The sequence below is a fragment of the Lepisosteus oculatus genome, chromosome 20, assembly GCF_040954835.1.
Source record: "Lepisosteus oculatus isolate fLepOcu1 chromosome 20, fLepOcu1.hap2, whole genome shotgun sequence".
In the NCBI taxonomy this organism is placed as follows: Eukaryota; Metazoa; Chordata; class Actinopteri; order Semionotiformes; family Lepisosteidae; genus Lepisosteus; species Lepisosteus oculatus.
Window position 1 is genome coordinate 9389674 of NC_090715.1, and position 24622 is coordinate 9414295.

Consider the following 24622-nt stretch of genomic DNA (forward strand, 5'->3'; position numbering starts at 1 on the left):
AGAGTGGGAGATGAGTAGAAAAATAGCCATTTAAAATCGCCAGGTGATTTTAAAGTTGGTTCACGTTTATTTTAAAGAAAATGCAGATCCGGTAATTTACCGGGCGGCGGTGTGACAAACGTAATGCAGATTCTGTGAGTTCTAACAATGTTATGAACTTACGTATAGAAACTTCTCAGCAGAAAAAGTACTGCTACGTGCATGAATATGCACGGTTTTGGAAAATGCTTTGGGGGAAAAAACATTTTGCAGCAATACCGCACCTGTGCGCCAAATTTGGAACTATGGCGTAATAAGCGGACAATGATCGGACAATTTAAGCTGAAATTACAGATACGGTTGTTAAAGTGGTTTCCAAACGCCCTTTCTCCACATCTTAAACTATGCCGTGACTGTGTTAAAACAGGCCTAGTTAATGGCAAAGAAAAAGGCATACTACACGCATGCAATCGTTTGCTAATTTCTAACTACTATCCTAAATAAATCCTATGTTGTTTCCCTGCCACGTATATCTACCACATTTTGCTGTGGACTGCCGGGAAAATGACAATGGTTGGCCCATTAACAGGATGTCCGTTTAGCAGCGAAACACCAGCTGCCGTCCTGTGCACCCAACTTAACTCGGCTTCTCTTGCGAACATGCAGAAAATAGATTTTTAAAATTTTGCTACCGTCCATCTGCAGTTGTCGGTTCTTGTTGGGTTTTCGAATTTGCAAAGGGCAGACATACCAACAAAGAGACATTATAGAGAACACAGGAAATAAAACATTAACAAAACAGCCAAGCACATCAAAGCTCGATCATTAATACAGTAAATTGGCAGGACCGACAATATGCTGTTTGGTATTCAATAATACATTCAACATTCAAAAAACGTTATTAAGAACAAGTCGGAAAAAACGAATCACCATCAAGTACTGGGCATTTATTACTCGCACCAAGAATCTAGATTCAATAAGTGGAAAGTTTGTCTCCACTAGCTTTTTTCAAAGAACGGGTTATAAGCCCTTTGAACTCCGGTAGTGATCTAAGACAACAGTCCCACTCCTCAAAGAGACGCTTCATTCACATTAACTTCAAATTTCGGCTCAAAACTGCACGTCTGTCCTCCTTTCATTTATACAGTCCTTTACTCTTTGTACATGACTGTAACTTTTTAAAACATCACAAGCAAAAACAGCCCATAAAACCCCACAATATGATACCATCTTAAAAGGAATGTGATTTGTAAATTTGTAAACATTTTCCCAAACCAAGTTCAGCAAACAAGATATTTGTTTGGTTTAAAAACTTTCATATCTTTCACTTCTCTCAGCCTCCATATTTGTGCTATCAATATGCTTCACGTGAAATGGGGAAGTAATGATAATTTATCCCTTTTTTCCCCCCACATTACAGCTGATACACAGACAACAAACCAAAAGAACCCCCAACAGTAGGACTTCTCTTCTTACCCACTCTCTGGGCAGACACACAGTGTGAGGGAGTACATCACACTCCACTGCTTTTAAGTACAAATTTTAAGATGCTGTTAGACGTACACAGTATGTCTGCATTCAAGTTAACAAAGTAACAACGCTCATGGGGGAATCATTTGAGAGAGAAAACTCACAGTTTAAGTTACTACATGGCACCTAAGAACAGACATTCTCCCTTAAAATCTGCCGGAAGGAAACGTCAGTACTAAGGGCCCATGATGACAGCAGTACAGAAGTTTCAATTGCTCAGGAGGTCATGAACATGGTCTTCATCTGTTCATGACACGGAGGTCCGGACGAGCGGGTCAGTGTGGCCATTCACACTTCCAGGGGGCAGACTCTGGGGGCGTGAGGCACCTGCCCAGCTTCTCACAGCCCGGGGGAGCCCAGTTCTGTCAGGAGACAAAGTGGATTTGTAAAGGTCAGGCCTCTGTGTATGTAACACGGCTGATGGTTTAGACAGTTGTAGGAGTATTCCTCTGTCAAATGCATATACTTGTATTTTAACAGCTACAGATGTGAACTTTCTTTCAGTGTTCAAGTACACAAATATATACCATCATTGCAAAGCTTTAATTTTGACACAAAATGACTTGAATTAAGCACTTTCTACCACCAAACAAAAACTTTAAAAATAAAATTAGTGGGGAAAATGGGGGTTCTGATTCTCTTAAATTTAGTCATCTGAAAAGCAACAAGAAAATCCCCTTGATTCATCAAATACTGACACTTGGGGGCACTGTTGTCACACAGCAGTAACTTTCATTTATTTCTGGTGTGGCTTTGTATGTTGATGATGCGATCAAAAAGTGTTACCCCCCCCCCTGTGAAACCCGTCTCATACGATGGCACGGTTCATCAAATACAATTTTTGCAACACAGATTACCATCTCAGAAATTTCAAGATGTCCATATTTTTCAGCAGTGCAGAAAATACAAGTAAATGTACAGGAAAAACCTAAGCAAAATGCTAGAAAACAAACCTCACAGTGAAAACACCTAAAGTAAGAATTCGGTCTAACTGTTTTGACTGAGCTCAGTTTATGCAGCTTGTTACCATAGGGAAACTGCTCTGCATGGAACAAACTGAGATTCAGCATCAGAACTAATGGTCCGTATTATTCTGATGGGTTTGACTTTGTCAGTTCTTAAGTTTGAAATTCAATCATATCTTTGCCAAATGAAAGAAAAAGCCTAATTGCACCCATTCCTTGAAAATAAAATTATTTTGAGTTTTCAAAATCAACAATGAGACATAAAACCAGAAAATAAGAGTGGAATCTATGTGGAAGCGCACTAAAAACTGAGAATAAAAGGCACTTTTTATGCATTTGTAACTTATATTTTAGCTGTAAAACCCTTCAAATCCAGACTCCTATCCCTGTCCGCTTTGCTCTCAGTGTAGTGCTGGAATCTCAATGTCAGGACTGTGTATCACTGATGTTGTAAAAGATATCCCAGATGTGTTTTAGGCAGTCAGCTCCCAGATATGATGAGACACACAGGACTAGGAGATACGGTCCTCACCATGACAGCCAGGTCACACATGTTGAGCTGTGGCTCTCCGGGAACCAGGCTGTTTTTGTGCTGCTCCACCAGAGGAGTGATCTGCTTTAAAACCCTCTGGTACTCCAAGCTTTGGACACTGCAGGACCAGAAACACAGATAAAAAACACAGAGGATTAACTCAGACATCACAGTGTTATTTCCACTAGTCTTGTGTCAATGCAGGATTTGAGATAAAAAAAAGGAATTTACACATTTTGTTAGCAGAGCATTTCATCCAATCAAAAATAGGGTCTCAGAGTTGTTGTTTATGGTTATACTGTGCCAGTAAAGTCTTTAAATTTTACGTTAGCAAGTGTACAAAGTTACAGTATGTGTTTGCATGACATATATTGACCATCATGGAGACAGATCTAATCCTGGACATTAGAGGCCAAGTGAGCATTCAAGAGGACGTTGAACAGAGGTCTGCTGATCAAACAGGTTATCACTTATAGTAAAAACTGTAAAATTTTAGAACAAAGCTTTCCCTATAGTCATTTACTACCTCCAAGTACAGTAAACCATAATGGAATATCTTCAAACTTTATTTTTATATTCCCTACAAATAAAATGTAAAGACTTTATTTTGAGTCATGCTGCATTTCTTAGATCCTCAGTCCATGTGCATGCCTCAATTTCCTAAAATTCCTTTAAAAGGGGGCATTGCGTGGGGTTATATAGTGATCAAGCTGGATGATACATTTTAATTGTGTATTGAATGCATCTTAAAAGAAAACCATACAAAATAAAAAGCACCTCCCTTATGATCTCAGCAGCAGATGTGTTGGTGGTTCTCTCTCTGCACTCAATTATTTTTGTAAAGCCACTAGCAAGTACCCCTGAGCTTTGTTAGATTTACTCTGTAAAACGCAGAGCTGCTGTGTGTTCCAGTGGAGCGTCACTCTCGATAGGACCTGTAGGGTGGGGGAGCACGCCGAGAAATCTCCCCAGTGCAATTACTGCACTCAACACAGGAGCGAGCAGCACCTGTGCCTACATCCCCGCACCCCCAGTCACACACGCCCCTCTCGCTCTTCTCCGCGCCCTGATTGGTCCCCCGGGAAGGGGGTGCATGTGTGCGAGGTGAAGTGTCAATTAGTGTAATGACCCCCAGGCCCTGTCCACCTCGCACCTCCCCACCTCAGCCACAAACGCACCCCATTACCCCAGAGAGCCATTCCGCTTACGCCACACAATAACACCTGCTAACACACTCCTCTCATCCGCTGACTCCCCCGGCACACTGTTCTTCCATTGATCTCTTCTCCTCTTTGTGGTTTAACAATTCGCTGTCCAGATACAGTGCTAAGTTCTACGTTCTTAATGTTGGGATCAAGTCCAGTCTGGTGAAGTATGTTTGCTTGGGTAACAACTGTCCATTTTGTGCCTATATACAGTATATATAATTGCATATATATATTTAAAATAAATAAAAACTATTTGACTAGGAATAATTTATGTAATCTGCCAGAATAAGCAAATAATGAAACATTCAATCAATTAAATATCTTGGTAAAAAAAGAAAAAACAGCAAAACTATTAATAAGATATTGGGTTATCTTAAGGAGCGTAACACGTAGAACAATGAGCAAAACTCAAAACAACTGATGTGAAAAGCTCATTGTTTTATCAACACAACCGTCTCCCGTTAATCCCTCGGCCAAGATAAACAATATGATAAGCATCGGAAAGTGGTCTTAAGAAAGCAAGAGGCCAAGCATTATCTCTGTGCCAGGATTTGCAAGAAAAGTATAAATCCAAGTAATCGGTTTTCAGAATGACTTGAACAGGACACAAGTAAATTAGTGCTAAAGTATGCAAATCTTCTTGAATCCACTTTGACAGCATCTTGCCTTTAGATTAACAAAAAAAATGTTGTGTGCAAATCAATTCAAGGGTAAATACCCCACACCAGCTCAGACTTTCATAATTTACTGTAGGATTACTAATACAAATGAATATGTTCATTTCTTTTCCTCCTTTCTTAAAACTCCTCAGTCAGCATAGTTTCAATACAATCCTAGCCAAGTCTCGAAAAATGCAAATATGGAAATAATAATGGAAAATAAATGTAAATGAGATCTTTTGATTTATAATACATAACCCCCAAGGGGAAAGGGGCACAGCTCAGGTGTATGGCTGCACTGATTAGTCATTCATACCCCCCACCGGTACAATGCACACACTCTCATGCACACATGCAGACAAACACATGGTTTACTGGCAGGGGGAATGGAGCTGAAGAGACAATCAAATACCTCTGCCCTTTCTCTCTCCTCTTTCCTGGGGAAATTGAGCAATTCAGCACAGGCTATTGATTGCAAGCTGAAGTGCTTGTGGAGAGCAGATGAGGCTCGTGGATGCAGCGCGGGCTGCTGCAGTCGCTGGAGGCTGAGTGGGACTTGAGCGCCGACTGTACCGAGACACTAGCCTGTCAAGATCTGGCCCGCTGACTGGGCAATATCTGCGCAGTGTTGAACTTTTTCAAAACCCTTCTCCCCCTAGAAAAACTAGAACTGTAGTTTCGGCTAGAAACAAAAATAACCTAGCATGTATTGAGATCAAATGCACTCTTATAAAAAGAAGTATCTGTATAGTGAAATGGTTTACTACACACAAAATCGGAGAACAGTTCCAATATACAGCAATGTGGAGGTGTGGTTAGGGCTCTGGACTCTTCACTGTAAGGTTGTGGATTCAAATACCATGCAAGCACTACTGCAGCTCTCAGGAGCACGTGTACTGGTGCTTCAGTAGAGGTGCCAGAGGTGTAAATGGGAACAAATGTAATTTAAGTCAAATTATTTAGAATGAATCATCAATAAAAACATTCATCCTTATGTTTCCCTACTATCGGGCCAATGATAAGTATCTTTAAAAATCTCTGCCTAATTTTTGCACAGAATGCATTGGTAATTTGCTCCCTTAAATATCTATTATTTAACATCTGATAATCACATTGTTGCAATTAACAAAAAAATAATAGCTTTAGGGTGATCAGAAAATGCAGTGCTGCTCTGGGACATTGTATGTACACATAACATAAATGTAGTCATTATATACAAAGAAAATACAAGGTGAAAAATGTAACTATATTGTATATTATATGATTAGTGTCTCAGAATTGCACCCACAAGAAACAAGCGGGTTTCTGGATCTGACTACAGCATCTCATTGACCGCGATGAGAGACAGACTGCCTCATAACCAAAGCTATGTGGGCAGCAGGCATTAGATCATCTAAAGTACCTCTTTAAAAGAAGACAGTGAGTAATGACTCCCACACCCCCCAGCCCAGCTCTGCGCCCTGTACCCCTTAAGGAGCTGAGAGAGAGCAACACGACAGCAGGCAGGCTAATGGAAAACACACTAGGCCCTAGTAAATGATCTGAGGTAGAGATGTGACAACTGACTTGAAGTACTGTGGCCCACAAAGATACCTATACCTCTGCCCACCCTTTGGGGACTTGGGTCATGGAATACTCTGCCCCCCACAAAACAAAAAGATTTAGCAAATTAGAGAGGAGAGAGAGTTGGGATGTTTAAAAATACCAGCATCCACAAACACTTTGATTTTCCTTTGCCTTTCTTTACACAGAGGAAGGAGATTGATTGATTGTGCAACGCTGGAGTGTTGGTGTAGCCCTGTAAAAAGGTTTTTAACAAAAGTTTTAATTTTTCCCCCCCATCTTGTGCTTTTGGGATAATAAATGCAGCACACAAAGCAGGTCTCAAGTATTTACAACACGCCTGTGCTTTGGTATTGTAAATGCTTACAGGTCAGATTTTCAATGTTGCCACCAAATAACCCATGGCTAACATGGGATTACTCATTACTCACCTGTCAGATGTTCCTGGGTGCTGGCTAACTCATAGTGGCATCAGCAATCAGTACTGAATATCCTGTATGTCACTGTAGGGCTTGCTGTGTGTCAAGCAATATCTCTCGCCATGTGGGCTCATGGGACATGTCAGTGAGCCACAATGTAATTCCAATATGTTATTCCAGATTGGGTGGGTACAACACAAGTAGTTGGTATAACTTTTCCTAATGAAAAACACCAACTTTTTAATTAATGAAGTTTGTCTCAAACCATGCTTTACCTATAAATGAGATCTAAAGAAAAAATTTCCATGTAGCTAAGAAAAGCTATATTCAAGTGTAGTCAATTCTACTGGATCCTACCTTGTGTTGAAATACTGATCAATATCCTATAAATAATCCTTGCAAACGGCAGTTTACCAAACTGTATTATCCATAGAAATATCTGAATATTCGTTAAAGGAAACTGTTTTGCTACTACTGCCATTTTTCATGTCTAAATTTGGAGAGAACAGGTTGTTCTAGTTTCAGGGATGGGAAGAAAGAATATAGTCAATATATTTATTTAATGACGCTTGTACCAACATCAAATTTGGTTTCCTTTTGGACACACACGGCTTGATTTATCTCACGTTCCTCACTTACGGTGCTTAGTCTCAAGCAGAAGTGATCTTTCAAATCTGTCACACTGAGCAGCATTTAATCAGCTTGGCTCTTATTGCACGAATCGATGCTGGCTCCTCAGCGGAGCTCTTACATTGACGTAGATCGGTATTGATCTCATAGATTCCTCCAACCACACTTCGGAGCTACACGTTTGAGGCGCATCTCTTTTCTTAAAAAGAAAGACAGCCTCGTAAATCAATGACTTGTGTCGAGCTGGCACGGTGCTTTCTGATTATTACGTTAGGCTGGGAATTTAGTTAATCCTGCTGCAGTAGACCAATATACAGACAGAGGTGATTCCTCGCTTTGTACTGGAAAGCTAGACTATCGTCATTGTGTTCAGTAGACAAAGAGAAGTAACCACATTCTCTAGAGATCACTGTAAATCAAAGGCACTACTAGTCAAAACATAATACTATATCATTGATTACTTTGCCCTCTTTTTAATTTTTGCATTATACATGGTTTTAAGAGCAGTGTCACCATCCCATTTACAGCTCAGTTAACAAACCGTGTTAAAAGCTCCGATAGTAGCTCATCTACTTTGAGTAGCTGAAAGCGGGTTGCTGGTAATCTCAGTACAGTGCCTGATTTTTTAAAAAAAGAAATGTGTTCACCCTGGTTTCTCTCACCTGATGGGGTATTTCTCTCCAGGATCCCGCCCCAGGTGGAAGATCAGTGGCTGCATGGTGTGTTCTTCTTGGGTGTGAGTGGTCACTCCAGCCACATCCTCCCCGGGACAGAAGTTAACACCCTGTGTGAAGTACAGAGACCTCTGCTCCAGGAGACTAGCCATGGTGCTGTACAGCCCAGGACACCCACATTACAAAACACACTCCACAGAGCACCAAGGATTAGTCGAGATACAAAGATTACAGAAAATATAGACTATATATAAATGTAACGTACAATTATAAATCCTTTGAGTGGATTTAATGTACAATGTCACCTTTTATTAAAAATTACATTTCTCCAGAAATGAGAAAATAAGTCCCTTTTCTAATGAGATCATGGCTAAAGAACAGAAATTGCTTGCTGTTGTTTATGCTGAACAGTACTCCAGCGGCTGAAAAATATATAAATCCATCGCATGATTTATACCAATTCACTTAATATTTAGGATTTCACCAAAATGTCTTAGTATGGGGGTGACTGAGTTTTGAAATGATCCCTCTCACTTCTTCTTCTATTGCTAGCCTGAACCACACTCTCCATCGCTGCAGGATGCCCCCTGACACCTGGACCTACCCAGCTGTTACATCTGGCGCCCCCCTCTGCTTTGTCTCCTGCATGCACCACAGCCCCTCTGCTAAGAGTCTAGTCCCCAGTCTCCCATCCCCCCGGGCTGGCGAGGAGCTTTGATCAGAGAGGCTGATTAAACTCCAGCTATCATCAGGGTGTCCTTGCGGGAGAACACAGCAAATATTAACTGAGCACTCATCTGCAGGGCACTCATCTCCTCCTCTGGGACAGATAGCTCATAAAGGATAATCTGGAACCTTTGAGCAAATGCTTGCCTACAGATTATAGCCGCTAAACTCAAACACGCTCAATAAGAAAACACTTAGCGTGCTCTTCAGAGTTGTGCTAATATGCAAAGCCTTTCCACATCCATTTTTGCTCTTGTTGTGGATGTGCAAAACACCTTGATCCCATCAGATTGCTGGGTAGATTTCTGTGCTAATTCCCTCCGATACAGAAAGAATGAGCAGAGGTCAATTAAATATTTGTACAAGATTGTATGCACCAGAACCCATAAATAATAAAGTTCCAATGGTATGGGATTGGTTTCTTAAAATGGCAAAGTGAAAAGAACTAAGAAAACTGTTTATGGATATAATTTCTAATTGTCGACTAAACTGTACAAGCAGTGAATATCTGTACTTTGCTGATTAACATGACTCTTACTTTCTACATTACAGAATAATTAAAGCACTTGTGAACTGATTTATAAATGTCCAGATGGAAGACAGCCAAAAATGAATGTTTCTGGACAGTCTCAGTCATTTGAGATTCAATAAACACTGATGATGATGATGATGCCAAAACCAATTTAGAAACTAGCTAGAAAACTAGAAATGAATTAGTTTCATCTCTGGATGATCTGGACTACCACTCCACTCACAGCGGTGCTTTTGGATATTTGTTTTTACAAACTAAACAAACCAAATGCTAATCGGGACACCATTTTGTGCTTAACGGGCCGGGTAAAACGTTTCAATGCTCAAAAAGAAAGATACAGATTGGCGGGCAATCACTCTGCGGCTGAATTATTTCAGAGTATTTGGAGACAGTCCGAGTGAGTATTACGATGACATGGCTGTTTGATGCAAAACATTTATCGGCATGAAATTTCTAATTTTACAGATCACTGAATCACATTGGTTGTCTTTTCAAAACCAAACAAAAATTCACAACCACTGCTTCCCTTGTTGAGAAAAAGATACAGCCTGGATGTGCTCGGAAGGGCATTCATATTTTAGGATCAATCTAAGATTTGCAATCCAGTACTATTTTCCATTGTTCACATAAAAGAATTCAACTGCCAACACGGTATTTCTAAGTGACATTATAAGGGGTCAGAACAAAAGGGTGAGAGGTGAGGTGCAGAAAATGAATAACCCCCTGCTTTTCTCCAGGCCTGAGGACTGATCGACCTCTAATGTGTTAACCGTCTGGAAAGGCTGGAGTCAAGAGCTTAGACGTTCCCCCCTCCATTTCTAAAAGCCTCTTTCAAACCATCTAGCACAGAGCCAATCGATAGGTAACTCAGAGGCAATCAAACGTCATTATTTGTGAAGTTCCACTCCAGTTCACATGGGCTGATAAAGAAGCCCAGTATTGATTCAGGAGCCCTCCAGGAGAGAGCAATTTAAGCAGCCGATGGGGCATAAAACACAGTCCCACGTTTGGAAAAGAAAGGCATCACCTTTTATTCTGAAAGCTCAGACAGTAGCTGTATATGTACTTTAAGGTGGGATCTTGTGAACCAGGGCTCATTTGCAGGAAACCTTCTATTAAACCAGGTCTTGAAAATGGAAAAGAGAGCAAGAGTTCTGAAAGAGCAGTTTTATCAATTACTTTCCAAGATCATTTTTTTTTCTTTTTCTTCACTTTTCTTTAGTTATTAAGAACTAATCTTTCTCAGATTTTTCTCTTACTCAGCAGAACTAAATTGGCTGAGCTTTATTTCCCAACCACGCTTTTTAAATACTAATTCGCCAACGTCCATCCCACTCTAGGGATTCCTAATGAAGTGCTGATAAAATCTATTTTCTGTCAGCAGAATCCATAAAAGCCCATTTTCGCCGGGTTTGACACAGAGAACATTAGCTCCCAGCGAGAGCCCTTGTCATTCTGACAGTCAGCCTTACCTGTTTAAACTCCTCCCAGGAGTTGGTCCACGTCCAGTAGTGTGCCTTGTACAGCCCCACCCTCACTGCCATCATCTCATTGCCACGGTAGAAGAAGATTGGCCTGTTGCGTGTGAAATGGGATTGATGGCTGAATTCCACAGATAAGGAGACTCTGCTTTTCTGACAATAAGCCTGACCAGGATTTCCTGCTTCATCCCATTACATGCTCAGCAGAACACCTTATCTTCAGGGGTGGTCTTTGACAGTGGGCTCCCTGTCAGCACCTCCCAGGAAGGAGACCCACTTGCCATTTTGTGAACATTCAGGGAACTACCGAGGCACACAGTTTAAAAAGTGTCTTTCAGCCAATTCAAAACCAATCGACACACATTCCGTATTTGAAAATGTAAGGCTGGCAATGGGTTTTCATATACAACACAAATTCCAAAGAATCTCCTCTTTAAAGGATGCTTGTTTGCAGGAGAGATACAGAAAGTGGACCACAAAATGGAAACGCTAGTGTACAGTCACTTCATAGGGTGTCGGGTCATCACATGCAGCCAGTACGACCTGTCTGCACTGTAGCATAGACTCGAGCAGCGTCTGGAATTCTGCAGGAGGGACCTGCAACACCATCAATCAGCTCAGGTTGATGATGGGTGAAAAACACTTAAGTCGTCATTTCGGAATCTCCCACAAGTGCCCAGCTGGGCCCAGATCTGGTGACTGAGAAGACCATGACACATGGATAACATCTGATTCATGTTGATCAAACCACTGGGCGACCCCGTGAGCTCTGGGGATCAGGGCTTCGTCATCCTGTAACACACCCCCTCCCTGCAGAAAGGAAATGCTGCAACCTGGGGTGAAGATGATCACTTGGTACCATTTAGTAGAGATTAGCATTGACCTTGTCTTGTGCACCCAAACCAGGAAAATGCGCCTCACTCCCCTGTGGAAACACCAGAATCCTTAACCAAGCACTTGGGACCGAAAAGGTCTTTAGACTGGTGATGTTAAGAATATGGCAAAGGGTGACTCAACTGATCACATTGCATTTCTCCACTGCTTAGTGGTCAACAGTTCGTGCTCTTTGCACCACTGGACTCACAAATGTGCATTGGCACGTGTGATGAGCAGTTTGTAGACTTGTACCCTGCTCCGAGGAGTTCTCAGTGGTCCGTTTTTTACTTAAACAGGCCACTCACAGCACTGGCTGAAGTGAGGAGTTGATTAATCTGCAGCTGCTTGTCCGTATTGCCTTGCAGTTCAAGTTATTGCTAGAATGCCACGATACGGGAGTATACGCTTCCGCCCACTGCTGCCCCTGGCTGAGCAGTGAAACATCAGCACACTGAACTGTCTTGGTCACTGCAGCTCCTGAAGAAAACGCCCCAACAGTCACCCTTCTTTTAAAGTCATGTAGGTCTCCTCTTCCATAATCACAGGCAACAAGACCTGTTCAGCATTTATATACATAGCCCTAAGCATGCTGGGATGTTACTGGCTTCATTAACACATCAGCCACACCTGTGTGGAAGCCCTTCCTTCCAGTATACCAACTGTCCCTCATTTACCCAGGCGTTTCCATTTTGTTGTCCACTACCCATATGAATCTGACAACAGTGATCCCACTGAGCTTCATGAGAAGAATCTCAGATCAGACTGCTCAACGGCCCAGCCCCATACAGATGGCAACATGCCCAGCTGTGAGGGGTTCAACATTACCTGTCAATGATAGTGTTGTTCAGGAGGACAGGGGTCAGGTCCAGGCCATCGATAGCCCTGTCATTGGGGACAGGGAGTCCTGCCAGTGACAGGCTGGTGGTGAAGAGATCCATCACATTCGCCAGCTGGTAGCTCACCTACAACAGAAGTACTGTTTGTTACTCTACAAATTAATTGTACGTGTCCCACATTGTTAGAAGTATGTGGTCCCATAGATATGAGATAATAATTAACAAAATCATGTGCACAAGATACTGTAGAATATAATTTAAATTCTGTTTAATGTGTTATCCTGGATGTCATAAAGGCAGTAGTAAAATCTATGTGGTCTATTTTTTTTAAAAAAAAAGCATTACAACTCAGTGTATATTTTTCAATCTAAATTTTGCTAAACTAAAAAACCCGATATAGATCCAGCCTCTTCAAGTTCAATCACTCTAAAAAGTCAAACAAAATCTGACTCACATCAGGCTGTACACAGGCAGGTAAACACTGATATACTGTAGTAGCAAGGCACCAAGAATGCCCACCCCTAGCGTGAAATTCAACACGACAGCAGAATACAGCAACTTTAAAACACGCTCGCACAAAAGGATTCCTTTTTTCGGGGGGCTCTGTGTCTTGATTATGCTTTTACTCAGTCTTCTCTATAATCTGCGCTCGCAGGTTTATTATAAACCACACAAACGTCTCTGTAAATTAGAAAAAAAAGAAATGGGACTGGAGCTGTAGTTGGGGTTTTATCTCGGTTTCCCAGCCTCGCGAAAAGCTTTATTTTATTTATAAACTTTGAACTATTTTCAGATAAAATGCCATTTTTTCGCTGTCATCCTTGATCTTTCATTCCATTCTCTCCTGAGCGGTCCTTTGAGAGAAGCGGCGCGCTCACAATCAGATAGCGCTATCTGCGCTCCGCAGCTGCTGCCGCCACGCGCCGCCACGCTTCTATCGGCGCCGCGCACACTGCCGGCCTGACGAGAATGAATTCTCTTCTCCTCCAGCCATTGCAAAAGTAAGAAAGGGCCCCAGAAACACATTCCATTATCTGCACTTTCCGGCTTTAATAATAAAAAAAACGCAGAAATCAAAGAGGACAATTAATAAAGCTGACTACCAGCCACTACCAAGCCCTTATCCCCAAACGAAAATAATTTGAAAAAAAAAAGTCAAAATGTTTTAAACCGCAAGAACAAATGTCAGGATGCCTTTAAAAAAGTTTCTAATTTAATTTTTTTCCCTCTCCTTTTCTTTTTTTTCTCTCCCCGTCGCTCTTTCTTTCTTTAATAACCCCTTGTGGGAGTTATCACAAGGCACAGACCTGCTATCCCTGTCTAATTCACTTGAGCTCTGTGTCTCTCAGCAGATAAACACAACAAAAGGGATTGCGAAGGCAGCCTTTCAGTGATAGCTCTTCTGCCCCTCTGTAGCCTTTCTGCTGCCAGGGCAATGCAAACAGCGTTCCTATTCTTCGGTAACCTTTTCAGATGTTCCAACTCAGAAAATGTTCGTTTTTAACGCCTTTGTTTGGACAATTTTAACTGAAAGGACTCCTGCAGAAGAAGTTAATGTGAATGCTTGCTTTTCCACATAAACCCCTGAGTCATGGCGTCCGTTGTGGGCTAAATAAAATAGAATCAATAAAAACACCAATTTCAAAACAGTATCGCTTATGTTCAATTAGGTGACTCAAAACCTATTACCCTCATTCACACTGAGATAAATGCAGAGAATCCACCCTGTTGCACATTTGGATTGCAGTCAGAGCTGGTGCAGAACAGCTCAGAGCTGCCTCGCCTTCGGCCTGTGATATTTAGCTTGCCCAGATTTTACCATGAATGCCTAAAGATCTTTCCTCACCATGAAATGTTCTTTATCGACTCAAGATCAGGTTTTGTTGGTCACCCTTTAAGGCAGCGGGATAGAAAGATCAGGAAAAACGCATTTCGACATTGCCTCTTGACTTGAACTCAGAGGACCTTCAGATGTCCAGATCTAAACGTCTCCAAAACCAGAAAAGGTCTTTTAAAAACGGGGAAAAGGCAATAGAAAAAGGGAGGGAAGCCTTGATAGAACAAAACCAAGTAGCCAACAGATCTAAACAGTTCTGTGTTAACTGCACTAGAATAGCCACAGTTCACAGTACTGACTTCATTTATGCTGCCTTGCTTGCTCCCACAAAGGGCTCACTTGGTAGAAGAAATATGGATGGCACAGCCCAGGCTGGTTAATGATGGCAGCCAAAACCTGGAGGCTCAATACCACTGTCAGTATTTAGAGAGCACATCCCCTTGTTATTATTCCATGTGCCTGGTGTATTCAGATACAGCAGCCCTCATTACAGCTCTATCCAAGCTCTGCAAACACACAAACAGATTAGCCGCCTAAGACTTCAGCAATCCCCCCTTCCCTGTGCCATTCTGTAGCACTATCAGCACAGCACACACCCGAAAGATAGCAGCCTGGGGCAGAGCTTAATTCACCCCCAGCCTCGCGGCTCGAAAATCCTCCTGCAGCGCAGCCTGGTGTCAGAGCCGCCGATAACACAATTAAAAATCATTTGCAGAACACACGCTGGTTTAACGGATCAGAAAAATATTTTGTACAGGCCAACAGAAGAGGAAAAAGGGGGGGTGGGGGTGGGGGAACTAACCTCACTACAAGAAAGTGTTCCAAAAGAGCACACATACAAAAAAGGCACCCAGGACATGATTATCTGGGTACGCTGTGCTTTACATGACTTCACTCTACAAGAACCACTTTATGATTGCATCAAAGCTATGTCATTTACATACACATTCCACATGTTACCCCTTGTTAGAATATATACAAGGGAAAAGAACGCACCTGTAGATAAGCTTAGCCAAAAGGCCAACTGCACTATTCGATGGTGTATTCTGCAGAACTGTGACAATTAAAAAAAGGCACTGGAAAGGGATGCCAAAGGGGTACTGCAGTGCTGACAGTCGCACAATCAAATAGCCCACTCCCACTAAGTTTGAACACAACTTCTCCATGCACAAGGCTTAAGGTAAAGAAAATGTGCAGACGTTAAAGTGTTCTGTAAGGGCAGGAAGTGTGCAATAGTTTGTCATCATGATGAAGATTCTTAAACCATGGAAAAGCATGTGGCGGACGTAGTCTCAGAATTTAGGGATTTACCCTTTCAGGCCACATCGCCATTGTGGTCAGTCAGTCACCACCACAACAGAAACAACTGAAAATAAATAAAGAGAAGACGTTTCATCACCTGTCCAGCTTTTATGTGTCCTGGCCACCACGCAATCCCTGGTTCTCTCATTCCCCCTTCAAATGTTGTCTCTTTGCCACAGAGAAAAGGGCCATTGCTGCCAGCTTGGAAAAATACAGAAACACGTCAGAATCAGCACATCCCAGATCTAGAGCCATTAATCTCTGAGTGGCTACTTATGAATCTACAGCCTCTCTAAACAAGCAACACATGCTTTTTGTGGTGTAACTGTTCTCCATGAACTGGTTTCTCCTGCTCCGGAGACCACAAGAAGGAACGTACTGACCAGCCACGCTGGTGAAGCCAAGCCTCCATCTCCTTTCAGCCATATAAGCCACCTACTGTAGATGGGCAGAACAGTCTTCCCTATTTCTTGTGTGCCAAACAGTCAGTTCAATTAAATGAATTCTTGCAGGTAAATGCCTATAGAAGCCCAAAAGCAACAGTGGCAACACACCAGGTGTACGAGAGTCAGTCTGCAGACCCTCATCCCTGCAGCTCCTGAAAGAAGGGGGTCTCAGGTTACCTTGGATGCCAGAGGTCAGAGCGGCTCCGTTATCCGAGGTGAAGAACACAAAGGTGTTCTCGGCGATTCCCAGCGTCTTGAGCTCCTTCAGGATGACGCCCACGCTGTCATCCAGCTCCATCACTGCATCTCCGTACCTGCGCAACACACAGCACTCCTCACCCACAGCTCTGCACCCCACTGGGAGAGACCGCAGCCTGGCCACCTCTCTCCTTTCTCACTCAGACTTACAGAAGCCACCGATATTGAAAAAACAATGATCCTGGATCCAAAAAATTCAAGAACACATTAATACAAGTCAAATTTATGCTTTGATATTTGTTACTGACTATAAAATATCCTTGAAATATTTATAATTCCCACATACCACACTATAAAATCCCTCTATTCTTGTGCTCTTTACATTCCGAACATTTGAATAATAGGTATTTCACTATGAAATAATGTTCTGTCATCAGGTATCTAATTTTGTATTCAGAAGAATGTCTAGTTAGTGAGACTGACTTCTGAACATGAATGCAAAGAACACAATAATGATCAAACTAGGGGAGACTTCAATTGTTTCCCTGCCACCTAAAATTGAAGACTATGCCAAGAATATTAAATTTGTGGTATAATTAGCTAACATTTTGAGTCCTTAAAACAAAATTATGAACATTCCTTAACTAGAATTCTCAGACTCTTAACTCTGAGACTATAGACTTCCTTTCTGCTTCATGTGTAATTTCTGTTTCCCCTTGGTACTGGTAATACAAAACTGGTCAATAAACACTATTCTACCTACCAGAAGGGCTATCACAAATATACAAATCTTTTGGCAAATCGGTTTAAAAATTAAATTTAAAAAAATAAAATTTAATTTTAAGGAATGAATTACTTGGCTTTAATTTAGAGTATCCCAAAGCACTTTACGTATACTGTAAATAGGATGCACTTTATCCATTATTGAAGGGCACCACCCACCTGCCTGGTTCACAGCAGTCATTCTGCACCAGCAACACTATAGTTTTTAAGCATTACACTTACATTAAAAGACCTGCACACTGCCTATAGATTATAAAACTAATTTTTAGTAGAAAAAAAATGAAATTACCACAAGTTAGTTGTCTTAGATCACAATTCATAAAGGAAAATAAAAAAATATATAAATGTACTAGTTTGTAAATAACTCTTAGATGCTATAAACATTGTATATCATCTGACTTGATACCAGACTTACTGAACATTAGCAGTCTAAAGCACACTTCATATATATAACCACTGATCCTATTGACTATATTGTACTGCTATACAAGGGAGGTGCATCTTTATAATTGCAGCTTTAATATGGAGACCAGAGTTATCACAAGCAAGAAATAATAAATGTTAGTAAGGACTTCATTATGCTAGAGTAAAACAAAACTACCATACAATGCTGATGATAAATTCCAAACCCACTTGAACACTGAGCAGAAGCTTCCCAAACCTTAAACTACACTAATATTGAACTACCTGCAGTTAATTTAAGTGTCCGTAGCTCCAGTGCTCATCTGGCTTTGTGAAACCATTTCTGAATGTTTTGAAAAATAGCACAAAATTATTTTAAAATGTCACAAGCAAAACAATTTGAAGAATTACATTTTTAAGGCTTCTTCTCAATACATGATGATGTAAATGAGAAAACCTATGACATAACAACATATGACAGGTTACAAAATAGTTAATTGAATCAAGGATCTTATGCATTCGAGTATTTTAATAAAGCCAACATATCTGCTTCCAGCACGTGACTGGGTAGCTTGTTCTGTACTCCCACAGTCTTTTGGGTAAAGAAGTAATTCCATTCCTAGGTTTTATTTTTTCGGGTAGAAAAGAAAGAAAGAAAAGGAGATCATATAGAATATGAGTGGATTTCTCATCTTCATCTAGGTTCTTGTGATTAACACTACATGTACAATAATAAATCTGTAAGTGACAACAGATCCTGAAGTTTTTCATAGCCAAGTCGCAAGTCAACATTATCAAACAGTAGGTGTTCCAAAAATTGACTCTGCAACTTACAGACCCCTCTGGCTTTTTCCCTGGAAACGTTTTGAGGCATACACTGGAGTATGAGTGGCGTCCACAGCCCAATACAAGAAGAACCGCTCACCAGAGGCAGCCTGTCGACGAAGGAACTTCACAGTCTCCTACCAGAGAACAGAAAAAAAAAACAGTCAATATCCTCCTTTAATCTCACTTCGGCACACAAATATGTTAGAAATCAGAAAACTACGTCTGGACACCACACATTCACCTCCAGATAGAGTTGTGTAAGATTGGATTCTCCACTCGCACGATTTATCCTGAAGTCCTCGTAATACCTGGGAAAAGGAAATGAAAACAGGGATGTGAGTCCTTTTCCTTTTCTTTAAAATATTAAAGTCTCGGTTACAAAAAAGTATCTGTCTCCCACAATGCAGCAAGGCTGGAGCCGGTCTCAGACTCAGCTATACTGAAACAAAAACTGAAAGGAGGGGAGGTTTTCTGTTCTTTTAACCGAGAGTACAGTTAGAGAAGTACGAGACAGGATCTCAAGACCTCACTGTTCCAGGTGCCACCATGAAACTGACACCTGCTGTCTCCAGGGTATGTCAGATCAGGCTCAGGTACAGTCATTAAACTCACGGTTAAGCATGAAATGGCTTTCCTGCTTTCGTCAGTCACCCTGAACACGCAGATGGTTGGGGAAAGCAAATAAGGGGAAATAAAATACACAATCACAGCTGGTACTGACTAGACCAAAAGCTCTGCTCTCATCCAGGGAAGTAGAGAGCTGAACACTGTCCTGGAAATGCTTACTTTAGTGCAAGTTCCTTTTTTTCCCCCCGTCTGGTTTTATAAGCAAGACCTACCTCCCCACCATCTGGGAGTTGTTGTACACGGGGATATTGGGCCTGAAAGTTTTGTTGTATGGTCCAACATGACAGTTTGGAGCCCCAAAAAACTCATCAAAACCATGCTCCAGGGGGAGGTATTGTGGCCTGTGGCCTAGATGCCTGAAAAAGTAAAAAAGTAACAAATCGATACAGTATATGAGCAACAAGAATAGGAAAATATTTTAAACATATGACACAAAAGTCATAATAATCAAAACAAAAATCATTACTGAAATGTCAGCTGCAAAGCTCGTACTATTAATTTTGTATTCACGTACATCTCTTGAATGTCTCAGAATTCAGTGCGATTAGGAGATCAGTGTTTCAAAGTTTACATATTAACAAGGAATTTGCAATCAGTTAGCAAATGCATTAGTTCGTTTACTCGATAGCAAATTAGGTATTCCTGCAGAATGAAGATTTTGAAGTAATACCTGAACACCGAATCATGACTCTGACTCAAAAGGAACTGTTCAGTTATCACTCTGACCCAATAGCTGTTGAGGTATGGTATAATGAAAGAAAACTCTTAGCCGAGCTCTGCTTGTTCAGACATCGCAAACATCAAGATTTGTAAAAGAAATTAAATGTAAACCACAGCTCACCACTTTCCGACGATCTTACTGACATAGCCTGCCTTCCTCAGCATCTCTGGAATAAGGATCTCATCCTTGCTGATCCCACCCACTATCTCCTGGGGAGTGTATGCTACAAAACAATGACCTCTGTGACATGGTAACATGTAAATGGTAGCAATGCTTCTATTGCCTTTAATAAAGACCAAACTAAAGATTGTTTTTGCCTCAATTCTGAGCTCAAATCAACAGTGAACACTTATCAGGAAAAATAAGCATTGTGCTTACATTACAACACAGCTACGAGATACACCGGAAAAAAACAACCATCAAGAGTCACATTTGAAGTATATCTCTTCGATGCTGATGCTTCTATTTGGCTCAAAAGCAATCCTTAAGTACAGTATATACATAAATGGATTATTCTCAGTGCTCCAGCCAGGATACTCTTAACATCAACTATCAATCTGTTTTCTAACTGCTTTATCACATTCAGGCTCATGAGGGAGCCAGATCCTATCCCAGCAAGCAACAGGTGCAAGTCAGGATATACCCCTGATGGGGGGCCAGGACACACACAGCAGTGCACCCAGAGGAAACCCACGTGAACACGGGGAGAACATACAAACGCCACGCAGAGAGCACCGCAGGTCTGGAATTGAAGCCAGGGCCCAAGAGCCATGAGGCATAAATGCTACCCACCACTGTCCCACCTCCTTTTAACTTCACTGCTTTTGAACAAACACCACAAATACACAAGGTAACCCAAATTTATCATCAGGCCGTTTCACTGCACTGATCTACAGTAAATGACCGAAGCCCCGCTATGCTTTCTGTGGGCTGCAGGAGCCCAAGCTCACCATTCCTGGCGCGTGCATTGGTAGTGTAGAATCCGTTCCTGACGGGCAGCCGGCCTGTCAGCAGCGCAGCTCTGGCTGTGGAGCAAGGACAGAGGACATCTTCATGACTCAGACTCCACCACTGTACCAATCACACACCCTGAGAAATCAGTAGCTTGGGGGGGGAACAAAAGTGTCTTGTCAGCCTTCAATGAATAATAATAATTCCTTACACTTATATAGCACTCTTCTGGACACACCACTGAAAGTGGTAATGGGGACCCCCCTCCACCACCACCAATGTGCAGCCCCCCCACCTGGATGATGCGACGGCAGCCATAGTGCGCCAGAACGCTCCCCACACAACAGCTCTCAGTGGGGAGGAGAGCAGAGTGATGAAGCCAGATCATAGATGGTGATCATTAGGAAGATGTGATTCATACAGTACATGAAGGCCACTGGGAAATTTGGCCAGGATGATAGTTACACCCCTATTCTTTTTGAGGAATGCCCTGGGATTTTCCATGTCCAGTGAGAGTAAGGACCCCAGTTTTACATCTCATTCAAAGGACAGCGCCCAGTTAAACTGACTGGACAGGACACAGCCTTCATCCATGCCTGCATTAAGCAGAAACAACTGAAAGGATATTACATTTTGTCACACTGTAATGGAGAAATCAAACCTTGACTTTGCAATGCTGGACTCAGTCACATCTATGCCCCATGTCTAGGTGGTCAGTAGCCCCTAGATAGCAGCAGGTGACCAGGAGAGCCTGGTCAGATATGGCTGAGAGAGGTTATCATGGCAGGGCTGAAATCCGTGAGATCAGAAGTTACTGGTTAGGGCTGCCCTCATTCTCCATCTCCCAACAAGTCCCGTTGGTGCCCCAGTCAGAGGGATAAAGATCACGCAGTGCACACAGTGCCAGCAGCCTCACAGCAGATCAGGTAGAGATCTCACTTCACCAACTGAGTATAGACAGGACACTAGGGCCAAAACTGCTGAACTCACGAACGATGCCACTGGATCTTTAATGAGCACAAAATATAGAAATCATATAGAATTAAAGAAAAATTACAAAAACTTCAAGAAAAGGGGAAATTGACTTAATATTCCTATTAAACAGATAACGATTAAGACTAATGAGTGCTCTAATATCTCAATGTGGAATGGAATTTTAATCAAGCCACAGTAGAAGGGAATTTTGAATAACTTTTAATAACGTTAAAATGAGGTTTCAGGTATCGGCTTTCACGAACTGCAGTATGTCAGGGCGTTTTCAAGGCACACATCAAACATATATGAGATTAATAATTGATTAAGTCGTATTTGCTTAAATATTAATTAGAAGATGGAAAAAAAAACTTTGCAAGCCCTGATGGCAGACCTCATTAGCATAGCAAGTTTATTCAAATTCCCAAATTAGGTCTAATTAGCATATTTCAATAGTGCATTATCCCTATTACCATAATGAGTCTTTCTACTATCATCCACACAGATACAGCTTAGAATTCTGAATTATTCATTAAAATAGAAGAATAGGCTTTAAAAGGATTCCAGTACCTACCACCAATCTCCCAATCTCCCACCCCAAATATATTCCTGCTCTTAATCACAGTCCCCGTTTAATTATTGCAACTTGTCCATCCTCCACTTGAGCTTCCTGGATTGCAATTATCCATATTGTTAGAGGCTTGGAAAAAGCACAGGCAGCTCCTACTCAATAGACAGCCCTTTCCTCCGAATGGTTTGTGGCAACATCTCCTGCCTTGAGTGTATTTGTGGACACTGTGTGTCTGTCAGACTATTTGGTGGTGCTCTACAATTCCACGGCACAGGTCTCTGAGCCTTCGTCTTTCAAACAAGATGTTAATTAACTCACTTTTGCCCTAATATAGCCCAGAAAACAACAGCGACATTTATTCACACCCCAGTAAATAGTATTTTTGTGAAACTTCCTCTGGCAGCGATTCCACAGACTAGATTTCTACTGTAGTGTGCTATAAGGTTCTGGCATTCCCCCATGTAGAACTGTTCTAACCGATCAGACCCTGTGGTTTCCATTAATGAATGGCCGTCTGGAGCTAGAATCAGGTCTGAGGTCTAGAGATTGAGAGAGCTTATGTGCAGTTAAACTTTTCTTTGTTGATCTGGAGATTTACTTTCAAATATGATTATGCCGACAAAAATAAGTTAAAAAAATATAAAAATACAGATGCATAGCTATTACAAAATGAGAAAATATTTTGTTTTAAAGATCAAAGGGCTATGTAAGACGCTGGCATGATTGAACATCTGTATTTGAAAACTGTGCACTGTTGTGAAGCAGTGAGTAATGTGTTACACACAGGACCATGGAGAACAACAGCAATGCAGACCAGAGTGCACTAACGTCACCAGTATCCACAAATGGTGGCAACAAGAGCCTAGTATTGTTGTTCATGAGAATGTGTTCCCCGGGAGTCATCTGCAAGATTACACAACTGTGGTGCTCTGCTTCACCCTTGAGTAACAGTGCAAGCATCCTGTGTTACTACATCCACCCCAAGTGACTTCCGAAAAGGACACACTGAAGATCCCTGGTCATTTTTGAAGTTGCTTATACACACGGGTCTGTTTTTTTTTTTACCACGTTTTGCACCAGCTAAAATGTATCATATTCGTGAAACCTGCAGTAAGGATTTTAAAGATGCTTGATGAAAACTGCACCTCCACTTCACAGATCGTGTCCTTCCTGAGGTTTACAGTGTCATCACAGTTTACCACGCATATGCCAAGATCTTTACCACACCCGTCTAATTCACTCTTCTGCTTGTAACGCACGTCCGTACTCACAGGGGGAGCACAGGGGATTGGCAGTGTAGAAATTGGGGAACAACATTCCTTCGCTGGCCATTCGGTCGAGATTTGGGGTCTCCTTCGAGGGCTGCCCGAACACTCCCAGATCTCCCCACCCCATCTATAAACGACCATAACAAAAATGTTAAAGATACTATAAGACCACGGACCAAAAGAAAAAATGTTTGTTTGCTTCAGACAGGTTTTCAATCTCCTTTTTCAAAACAAGGTATTTTTTCATTATATAAATAGCTTACTTCCCCCATCATTAAACCTTCCTGGTTAGTAACCGAACTATAGAACAAGACCATACCGTTACACAGACGTCAAACGGTAGTGTTTAACTGTCAACTGTACTTCATCAATACAGGTATCTACTGCCAAAACATAAAACTTCTTTACTCTCTACACTGAGATAACGTGCAAAAAAGTTTCTCAACCCGCGCTAAAAACGAGACGGTCAAATATTTTAAAATATCAACTTACATCATCCATGAGCATGATGATAATATTTGGATTGGAGCCATTCTGTCTGGTCTCTGCAAGACAGCAGCATTCAAAAGTAAAAAATAAAACGAACGCATTGGCTATGATTTTACAAAACATTTTACACCTCGTGGATTGAAATGAAAGCGTCACAAGACGAACTCGGGGAGGTGTGCTCTTTGGTCACATGAACTTGAGATCACGTGAAAGATCTTTTTAAAAAATCTAACAAACACCTTGCACAAAAATAGAAGCGAGGGGGGTTTTCTTTGTAGCGCAGTTGCACGTCTGTATAATTGCTTGATCCTTAGCTTCTGATTATTCAAAAACAATTATCAATGCCCAACACATGTCTGCCATCTGCCATGCTTGGTGACTGCAAATTTATAGGTTGCCTATAAAACAATTTGATCAGCTGTTTTAGATCAGTACAAAGAACTAAATTTTGGAGTACATATATCACTGTAACACCACGCGGAAAGCTTATTCTTACGTGCAGAGAAAGATTATTGCCAAATGTATGATCCTCAGTGCCTTTTACACTATAACTGGCAATTTAACAAAAAAAACACTAATGACACTTAACTCCCACAAAACAAAGTAGTAGTGAAAAG

The 24622-nt window shown here is 41.5% G+C and overlaps 1 protein-coding gene across 2 annotated transcripts; it reads right to left on the reverse strand.

Annotated features, from left to right (window-relative positions):
- Nucleotides 1–44: 44 nt before the first annotated feature.
- galns (galactosamine (N-acetyl)-6-sulfatase) lies at nt 45–24206 on the reverse strand. 2 transcript variants are annotated; one of them, XM_006641215.3, is made up of 14 exons: nt 24009–24206; nt 23520–23643; nt 20705–20779; nt 19875–19977; nt 19246–19389; nt 18648–18714; nt 18413–18540; nt 16373–16509; nt 15847–15950; nt 12600–12736; nt 10890–10992; nt 8148–8269; nt 3007–3124; nt 45–1871 (listed from the first exon to the last, which is right to left on the reverse strand). In XM_006641215.3, exons 1-14 carry the CDS (start codon nt 24126–24128, stop codon nt 1785–1787), a joined length of 1569 nt encoding a protein of 522 aa, XP_006641278.3. In that variant the 5' UTR covers nt 24129–24206; the 3' UTR covers nt 45–1784. The 2 variants fall into 2 exon arrangements, with proteins under 2 accessions (XP_006641278.3, XP_069037503.1); XM_069181402.1 differs by lacking the exon at nt 23520–23643 and having other exon boundaries at nt 24009–24071.
- Nucleotides 24207–24622: the final 416 nt, after the last annotated feature.

What these genes read in the sequence shown, in the direction of transcription:
- galns (XM_006641215.3), bottom strand. Translation starts at nt 24,128, where the DNA reads ATGTTTTGTAAAATCATAGCCAATGCGTTCGTTTTATTTTTTACTTTT. An exon ending in TCATCATGCTCATGGATGAT is followed by an intron (nt 23,644 to 24,008) that starts GTAAGTTGATAT and finishes GGTCGTTTATAG; the next exon opens with ATGGGGTGGGGAGATCTGGG. An exon ending in CAATCCCCTGTGCTCCCCCT is followed by an intron (nt 20,780 to 23,519) that starts GTGAGTACGGAC and finishes CTTGCTCCACAG; the next exon opens with CCAGAGCTGCGCTGCTGACA.